The following is a 9,963-nucleotide window of genomic DNA, read 5'->3' as shown; positions in this document are numbered from 1 at the left end:
GGTGGGGCACAAGGAGACCAGAAGTTAACTTCCCAGGAGCATTCTTACCTCCTCATCTGTCACAATGGAGATGTAGAAGCCAGGCATTCCCAGTGGGCAGCAAATGGAATTCAGAGAGTGCCAAAAGGAGGGGGAAAAGAGAATTTTACTAAAGACATGCAGTGGACTTGCATATAACCTGGCCCAAATCCCCTCCTACTGCAAGTGGTCCAAATAACAGCAGTTAGCAACTCCTGGGTGCTCATCACTGCCAGGCATTATACCATGCTAAGTGTTTTACATGTAATAGCTTGGTCAGCCCTCACAAGAACCCTAAAAGGAAGCCATTGTTCCCATTAACCAACAGGGAAAACTAATTAAAGAGGTAGAATACTTACCCAATGTCATAGTTAGAAAATAGTGGACACAGGGTTCAAACCCAGTAATATGACTCCAGAATCCATACTCTACTAAATGTGTACTTCATAGAACTTTGCTCCCTCTGAGGGGCAGGGCTGCCCTTCCCTGCTGAGGGCTCATGCTGGTTGGAATTGGATTGCATTCCCAGGGCTCTCTCCTCCTTAGGAATTTCCTTACCCAGAGCCCTGGCCTCCCTCATGCTCTCAGGGCTGAATCATATTTTGGACCATAGTGCGTGAAATAGGAACTCCTTGCCACTAAGACCCACATATAAGGGCTGGTCCTTACCTTCCCTCCCACCATAGTAGTCAAGATACAAGGGGAGTCAGGGGGTCACCAAGCCCTGAAGACACTACTCTTAAGGACTTTTGAGTTGACTGCAGGGCCTCAAGGAAGAGGCCCAGACATTCCTGGAAATCCTGCTGAGCAGCAGCCAATAAGTACCTCCCAGGTCCTGGAACCAGGGTATAAGGAGGGCTCTGAGGAACCAGAGAGACACACAAGGAGATCCCTCAACCTGAATTAGTGTGGGCTTAGCCCTGAGTAAGACTGTGAAGCAAGTAATTTGTTTTGCTGGGGTTTGTTTATCTCTCGATAGGTAAGATCAGGCTGACAGGCCACAGGTTTCCACTGTTCTCCATTCCAGAAGTGACTACTTCCCATTAAAAACAGTCTTAAAATAAAAAGAGATTCTTGAAGATAAAAAGGGTTCCAGGTCCAGAAGGAATAATTAATGGTAGAATTTTAGGCAAGATAAGTTCCTCTGCTCCTTCAAGTCAAAATCCTAGCATGAGCAGTGTCCTAAAAGACCTAGCTCTGCATACATCGAGGCTACCCTACCACCTGTCCTCCAGCCACCCAGACCCCCGCAGTGGGCCCACGGGAGGGGAAAGCACAGACCTTTTAGCCACCAGATGACACGATTGTACATTTCCTCAGAGACATCTGAAAGTAACAGAGTGGTGCTTTTTTTCTCTCTGTGGAATGCACATTCCCTTCCCCCTCCTAAACATCTAGCTCCCTTTCTAGCTCCACAACTCCCCTCCCAAAGGTACCCTCAAGCCTTTGATCCTCTCCAAGAAGTTCCTCCAGTCTAGGACTAAATGTCACCTTCCCATTCTTCCTCTCCTTTTTCTTCCACCCTCTCTGCCACTGTTAATGCCATTCCCCTCTTGGAAGTCTTAAGTCCCAGCTCATCTATGTCCCACCTCCTCCACTTTGTTGCCAGAGTATTTACCGAAGGACCTTATTCTGTCTACTAGCCTTTACCAGCCCTCACCCCAGCTCAGTTCTTCATGTCCACTCTCGGGAAGCAGCTTCCCCACCCTGCAAACCACTCTCTACTACCTTCCATTAAAAGATTAAGCAGCGTTGCCTGGAAGATTCAATGCCTGACGCCGACCCAAGCATCGTCATCGATGTCATTAGCTTGGAGCTCAGAGAAGCTGGAGGGGAAGGAAGGGAGCAATGGGCTCAAGGATGGGTCTAGCTTTGACACTGGCAGGAGATCAGCTCTGAGGCCCAGAATGAAGAGGGGGCCTTCCCTGCCCATGCCCCACCTTACTAATTCGGGTTTGCACCTGGGCAGTCTGCTTCTTCACATACCCAAGAAGAAAGCACTAAACCTTTGAATGGGTTGTTTGGAGGTGTGCTTGGGGGCCTGCGGCACTCCTCTCAATGGTGCCCGGCCTGGAGGCTCCTTTAGTAATTGTAGTGGTGGTGGTGGTGGTGATGGTGGTGGTGGTGGTGTCGCTGGTGGTGGTGGTGGTGATGCACTTGCCTTCTCTCTCTGGAACATCAGATCCTCACAGCAAGGGTTTGAGTCCATTTCAAAAGAGAACAATGAATAGTCTATGAGAGGGGAGGAGTCAACCTCGAAATCAGGTGTTGTTGATTGGCTTTGGGGCATTTCAACTTCAGTATTGAGTAAGGCCCACCATGAGGACTCAGGCCCATACTTAGGTATGGAACGAGGGGGTAAGGGCCGAGGGGTCAGTTCCACTTTGGTATGAAAAGAGGGATTTGAGGAAGGTTCTGAATGCTTGAGTCTGGGTAGTGGGGACATGGAGACACTTTCTGAGGCTCTCTGGGTGTGCTGCTTATAGACAGGCTCGGGAATAGTAAACATGGAAGCTCTTTGGGGGCTCTCTGATCCTGCCCGAGATGTCACACGGGGAGCTGCCTGTATTGACTGTGGTCCTGAGCTGATAGTGACTCTGCGGCCAACTGTGCCATCTCCTCGCACTGGGGTCTTTATGCTGGACTCCACTTCTGATGATACTAAGACTTTTAGCGGGGGCTTGGGTTCAGTGCAGGCAGAATGCTTGAGGGTAGGCTCAAGCTCTGTATGCACAGAAACTTGGTGTCCACCATCTATATCTTTAAGGACAGAGAGTGTGAGGGACGATTCCAAGTTCTTGTTCCTATGCAACGCCTTGGGTTCTGTATAAACTGAACTGTGACGACCTGTTTCAGACTCTTGGCCAGGGATCCTTCTCTGGGTTGTTCGAGAGTCTGCAAAGATGTGTTTGTTGCCATGTTCTGGACTAAAGGATCTCCTTATAGATTTGATCTCAGCAGCAGTCACACTCTTTCGGATGGGTTCAGTTTGGACTGCTTTATCCTTTGGAGAAACCATAGACCGCCGAGGAACTCTGACTCCTTGTGGGTACAGGACCTTGGAGGGTGGGTCTTCTTGTAAGATTTGTGCATTATCCTTCTGGTCTGCAAAACTCAAGTGGCGAAAGGGTCTGGAATCTGAGGCTAATGAATAAGCATTACTGTCACGCCCTGACTTGCTCTCACCCCTTCTTCGTGTTGCTTCTTCTCTGGGTTGACTAATATTCTGCTGCATCTGAACAGCATGGGGAAATGGTGTCTGAGTTTGCTGGATCTTTCGCTGAAGAGAGGAATGGCGGTAAGCTTCTGATTTTGATCGGCTCTCAGTTGCTCTAGGGATGGGTGCTCCTCCAGAGGAGCTGGGTCCTACTTGGAAGGAGATAGAGCGAGGATACTCTGATGATGATGAAGGGGGTATGGCAGAATGCCGAGCTTCTGATCTTTGATGGGTAGAAGGGCTGACGGAGACCGCACGACTTCGCTGGGTTGACAAAGTCCCATGTCCCCGCTGAGGGACAGTGTTAGTAATCTCAGCCCCTCTCTGTGGTGAAACCATTACCTTGGGCCCAGTTTTATTCATCTTAAGCACTTGATAGATGCTGCCCTTCTGGTTAGAACCCATATGTTACCGGCTGGCTTGTATCCAGGGTCCTAATAAGCCTGAATGTTTACCCTCAGTTTTAAAAGCTGCTGTTCTTGCATTCCCACAAAAGTCGCTGTTGTTCTCAAATAGTCCCCTTAGCTACCTGCCTGGTGATGTCATAAAGGAGCTTCTTGTTAAACATCGTGGCATATAGCCACAATTCTTCAGAGAATCTCATGCAGTAACTGCAAGAAAACTGGATCTGTCTTTGGAGTTGACACCACCAAGGCTTTGGCCAGGTTCTTAGCAAAACAGGATTTCCTGATGTATAGGGAAGGCTCCATACTCTCCCTTACTCTCCCCAGATTCCAGGAATTCTCAAAGACTCGTCCAGAAAAGGAATCAGCCCAAATATCCTGCTAAGGCAAGGCTACTCAAATCAATCATGCTGTGTTAGTCCCATTCTTAATAAGGTACAAAATCCAAATTTATCCCAATTTGGTTTGCAACTGCATTATATACAAGTCGAAAAATAAAGTCCAACCTTTTCCAGGTTTTGCAGGTGATTTGGTTGACCATGGCGTAAAAATATCATGGTCATAAAGTCTCATCTTTGGCTTAGGAGTGAGAAGAGGATTGTAAAACAGATTTGGAGTTAGTCATTGGTTGCAACCATAAGTGACAACTTCTGAACCTTGGACAAGTTACTTGGCTTGCCTGTGCCTGGTTTTCTTAAACTGGTAACCACTGTCTGGTAGGTAGGTATCACACAATAAATGCTAGTGTCCTTTCTCACGATTCTCTTCTCTCAGCAGTCCTGATCAGTTGGACTCTGGTTCTTTATTTCAAGAGTGACTTTGGTCAATCAACTTGGATGACCATTCTGGATAAACGAGACACTGTCTTCTTTCTCTCCCTTTCACATGCTTCCTCTCTGTGCATCTGTCTCTGCCTCTTTCAGACACAGACTCTATCATACCCACGTTTTACGACTGACTCTGACGGGTCATCATGGTTATAGTATGGTCAAATTACTTGTTTCTGGGTCTTTAAATTCAGCCTTGATTAGAGACAAAGTTGAAAGCCACAGATTTTTAGGTAGCAGGAATCTCGATTGAGAAACTTTGAGCTATTGATACAAGTCTTTAGAATGCAGAACACTCAGCCATTAAATCTCTTTTTTTAATAGAAAAGGATGAAGGTGGGAGAACATTTACAAGTCAGGTATCTTGAAGACACTAACGCAGGGGTGTCAAACTCATTTTCACCAGGGGTCACATCAGCCTCACAGTTGCTTTCAAAGGGCCAAATGTAATTTTAGGACTGTATAAATGTAACTACTCCTTAATAGTTAAGCAAGAGCTCAGCACTGCTGCCGGGTGGAAACAAGGTACTGGGCCAGATAAAGCAAGGCCGGATTCGGTCTGTGGGCCTTGTGTTTGCCAACTGTGCACTAAGGGTAAGCAGGTTGAAGTGAAGATGGTTCTTATTGATTTATAGTTATTTATTATTGGTGATCATAACATTGAGACTGGCTGACTTGGACAAAGCTTTCCTATGAGATTCTACCTTAAATATGATGGTTTACTGAAATGTAACCTTTAACCATGAGACTATAATGTTTATTTGTCTAGGAAGATTTTCTCTTTGTAAGTTTAAGAGAGAATGAATTTGAATTTCCTCATCAATAAGTAACATTAAGTCTGTTATCACTTTTCTGATCTTAATAAAAATCAGCTCAGTTGTTTGAATAATTGTTTACAATTTTCTTAATGTTGGAGAATATATATATTTTCCTTTCAGTGTTCAATTTCCATACAAGTAAACATAAAAGGTGACTTTAGCAGAAATGCTGCAAAACACAACACAGAATCTTGGCATTTTCCTAATTATGAATAGTCTAACTCAAATCAATCTGTGCCTGAGATACACATGGGTTCTTTGAGGGTGACCCTCACTTCTCTTGCTGTCCCTACTAGAAGATAAAATGCAATGACCAATGTAAAATCTATAGTATACTGTTTTATTTTGAATGAAAGGCATGTAGTGAGGTAGAGGTGACCGGGGTACAGGCCACCTGTTTCATGAGCTCTGTGGTAGCCAGTCTTCAAGATGACCCCTACTCAATGATCCTCACCTCTTATTATTCATGTCTTTGTATAGTCCTCTCTCATCCTGAATCAGGGCTTTTCTGGTGTGACTGATAGAACATAGCAGAAATGATGGCATGTGACTTCTGAGGACAGATCATATAATGGCATTGCATTGCAACTTTTGCCTTGGTCTCCTGGATGGCTTGCTCTGAGGAAACAAGCTGTCATATGGTGAGGACACTCAATGGGATATTCTTACGGAAAGTAGCTGAGCTCCCTAATCAATAGCCAAGACCAATTTGCCAGTCATGTGAGGGAGCCAACTTGGAAATGCATCGCGAACTGCAACTTCACAAGAGACCCTGAGCCACAGTTGCCCAGCTGAGCAATTTCTAAATTCCTGACAGAGAAACTGATAGAAATGATAAATGGTCATTGTTGTTTTAAGTCACTAAGGTTTGGAGATGATTTCTTATGTAGCAACTGATTTCTCTAGTATAGACTCTCATTAACCAAACATAAAGCCCAATATATAAACCAGAATAGCAACTTACTAGTATACTTTAAGACATACCACTGTTGAGCTGATTGGAAAGTCAGGTTATTCTTTCTGTATAAACCAACTTCAGGAGGAACAAAAGTTACTTAGTGAACATGGACTTGGGTAAAGAAAATAATATGATGATCACAAGAGGGCGACACCTGCCACAGAGCACTTGGCATACCCATCATGCTCCTTCCTATCCACAATAGGCTTTCATTGGGCATCCCGTGTCTATCTACTAAAGCTTCCTTTTCGTATACTTTACAATGATCATTTCTTTCTGCTAAATAGCTTTTCTTCAAATAAGTTACAATAAAATTAATTTGGTTTATGGTTATTTAGTTGTAATGACATTCTAGTCCTGTTTCCCACTGATTTGACTTTTTTAAATATTCCTAAACCACAAAATGAAAACACCTTACTGAGAATTATAAAAAGCTGAAATCACTTGAAAGGGCCACTTTACTATTTTAATAAGCATCTTTCCAGATATTTCTCTATGCACTTACCACATGTAGACATTTATTTATAAATTTACATAAATGGAATCCTATTATATACCTCTCAGTATTATTCCATAATATGTTATGGATATCTTTCTGTATCAATAAATCTATATCTATAACATAATTTCTAATTAGTCCATTTATGGTAGTTTCATAATTTTAAAAAATTATTGTGGTAAAATGCAGAGCATCACACCACTTTAACCATTTTAAATGTACAGTTCAGTGGTATCAGATTTATTCACATTCTTGTGCAACCATCACCACCATCCATCCCTGTAACTTTTTACCTTGTAAATTTACCATTTAACCATTTTCAAATGTACAATGCATTGGCATTAAGTACATTAAAGTGTTGTGCAACCATCACCACTATCCACTTGTAGAACTTTTTCATCACCCCAAACAAAAATTCTGCATCTTTAATAACTCTTCATTCTCCCCTCACCCAGCCCCCGGCATCCATCATTACACTTTGTTTTTATGCTTCTGGATACTCTACCTCATGTAAGTGGAATCATACAGTATATTCTTTTCGTAACTGGCTTACTTCACTTAGCATAATGTCCTCAATGTTCATCTATGTTGTGGAATATTGCAGAATGTCTTTCCTTTTTTAGGCTAAATAATATTCTGTTGTATGTATATACTTTTGCTTAGCCATTCATCCACTGATGAACACTTGAAGTGCTTCCATGTTTCAGCTATAATGTTCCTATGAACATGGTTATAAAAATCTCTTGGAGACTTTCAATTATTTTGAATATATACTCAGGAGTGTAATTGATGGGTCATGTGGTAATTCTATTCTTAATTTGTTGAGAAACTACCATATTGTTTCCTGAAACGACTGTGCCATTTCACATTTTCACCAACAGCACACAAGGGTTGCAATTTCTCCACATCCTCACCAAGTGTCCATCAGTAGATGAGTGGATAAAATAGCTATGGTACATTTACACAATGAAATACCACTTGGCCATAAAAAAGAAGAAAATTTCGCCCTTTGTGACAGCATGGATGGACATAGAGAACATTATGCTAAGTGAAATAAACCAGTCTGAGAAAGACAAATATCCTATGAGTTCACTCATATGTTTAATCTAATGAACAAAATGAACTAACAAGCAAAACAGAGAAGCTCACAGATAGAGAGAAGGCTGCTGATAGCTCTGGGGCGGCAGGGAGAGACAGAGGGGAGGATGGGGCAAAAAGGAAAAAGGGCTCATGGACTTGGACAACAGTCTGGTGATTGTGGTGGCAGGAGGACGTAAGGGAAAAATACAATAAAAAAAATAAAAAGATCAGTTAAAATACAAGGACACATAAAAATTTTAAAAATTGCCCTGGCTGGTGTGGCTTAGTGGATTGAGTGCTGGCCTGTGGACCAAAAGGTTGCAGGTTCGATTCCTAGTCAGGGCACATGCCTGGGTTGTGGGCTAGGTCTCCCCGGTTGGGAGCGTGAGAGAGGCAACCAATTGCTTTCTCCCTCCTTTCCCCTCTCTCTAAAAATAAATAAAATCTTTAAAAAATTTTAAAAAATCACTGTGGAGGAAAAAAATAGAGGGGAACAAGAATATCAAAGAAATATTTGAAAAAGGCAAATCAGTTTTACCTTACTCTCTACCCCCTTGCTTAGCACCCTCCATTGCAGTCCCATTTTTTACCCCCTACTCTATCTCCAGCCTCACTTTACCTCCTTCTAATCTTCCCACAATTTATAGGGTTGGCCAAAAAGCTGGTTTGCTGTTTTCCTAAGATGGCTCTAATAGTGCTAAGTTGATTTTAATTTCATTCTAAACCTTTTTTTAGACTATACTGTGACAGATGTCATATGAGCATGCTTTAATGCTTATCAAAAACCAAAACCAGTCCCGGCTAGTGTAGCTCAATGGATTGAGTGCCAGCTTGCAAACTAAAGGGTCGCTGGTTCAATTACCAGTCAGGGCACATGCCTGGGTTATAGGCCAGGTGCCCAGTGGGGGCCACATGAGAGGCAACCACACATTAATGTTTCTCTCCCTCTCTTTCTCCCTCCCTTCCTCTATCTAAAAATAAATAAAATCTTTCAAAAAACTTACAAAAACTGGTGAATTTTTGTTTAGTCATTTTAATATTGAAGATGGAAGAAAGTATGCAACATTTTCGGCATATTATGCTTTATTTTAAGAAATATAAAAACAACTGAAATGCAAAAAAAGATTTGTGCAGAGAAGGTGCTGTGACTGATTGAACGTGTCAAAAGTGGTTTGCGAAGTTTTGTGCTAGAGATTTCTCGCTGGATGATGCTCCACGGTCAGGTAGACCAGGTGAAGTTCATAGCAACCAAATTGAGACACTAACTGAGAACAATCAGTATTACCCGATGTGGGAGATGGCCAACATACTCAAAATATCCAAATCAATAGTTATTGGTGAAAATAAAAAATGTGTTTTTATAGAAAAAACTTAAATGAACTTTTTGGCCAACCCAACATTTTGCTCAGCCATACCAGCCTTCCACTGCTCTAGCCTGGTGTTGCCTATGGGGCATTGGCACATGTTTTTCTCCTTGCTGGGACACTGCTCATCTCTCAGAGTCTGAGACTGGCTCCCTCTCTTTATTCCAATAGGAGCTCAAAGGTCACTTCTTCAGAGCAGTTTTCCCTTGAGTACCCTTTACAATGCTAAGTGCTCCCCACCTAATCATTATCATGTTAACGTATTTATTTTCCTCAGAGAACTTACCACTACCAAAACTATTCATTTGATAACATAAACTCAAGGAGAGCAGGAATTCTGCTTTGTTCACTATTTCTACAGCATCTTAAAGTGATGTCTGGCACAGAGAAGTCATTCAAAAAAGATTTGTTGAATGTGGGATGGGAGCAGGAGGCCACTTAACGAGGCCACTGCAGTTGCCTGAGTGAGTTACTAGCGGCTTGGATGAGGGCAGTGGCAGCAGAGACAGAGAGATGTGGTTACAAGGGACACTATGTTTTAGAGGTTGATACAAATAAGTCTTAATGACTGATATTTTGCCCATGGACATGGACAACAATGTGGGGATTCACCATGGAAGTGGGGGGCAAGCTGGGTGGAGGGGACAAAGCGGAAAAATTGGGATAACTGTGATAGCATAAACAATATTTTTTAAAAATAAAAAAATGATTGGTAAAGAGTAAAGGAATGGGAGGAGGCAATGGATGGCTCCTGGGTTTCTGGTTTGAGTGGCTGAGT

At 42.7% G+C, this 9,963-nt stretch overlaps 1 protein-coding gene across 1 annotated transcript; it reads right to left on the bottom strand.

Annotated features, from left to right (window-relative positions):
• Positions 1–535: 535 nt before the first annotated feature.
• LOC118502192 (uncharacterized protein C17orf47-like) lies at positions 536–4,205 on the bottom strand. The gene is made up of 2 exons (XM_036033662.1): positions 2,005–4,205; positions 536–1,344 (listed from the first exon to the last, which is right to left on the bottom strand). Exons 1-2 carry the CDS (start codon positions 3,638–3,640, stop codon positions 1,184–1,186), a joined length of 1,797 nt encoding a protein of 598 aa, XP_035889555.1. The 5' UTR covers positions 3,641–4,205; the 3' UTR covers positions 536–1,183.
• Positions 4,206–9,963: the final 5,758 nt, after the last annotated feature.

The sequence above is a fragment of the Phyllostomus discolor genome, chromosome 8, assembly GCF_004126475.2.
Source record: "Phyllostomus discolor isolate MPI-MPIP mPhyDis1 chromosome 8, mPhyDis1.pri.v3, whole genome shotgun sequence".
In the NCBI taxonomy this organism is placed as follows: domain Eukaryota; kingdom Metazoa; phylum Chordata; class Mammalia; order Chiroptera; family Phyllostomidae; genus Phyllostomus; species Phyllostomus discolor.
The sequence above is the reverse complement of the archived record's forward strand: the minus strand, read 5'-3'. Positions and strand labels throughout refer to the sequence as shown.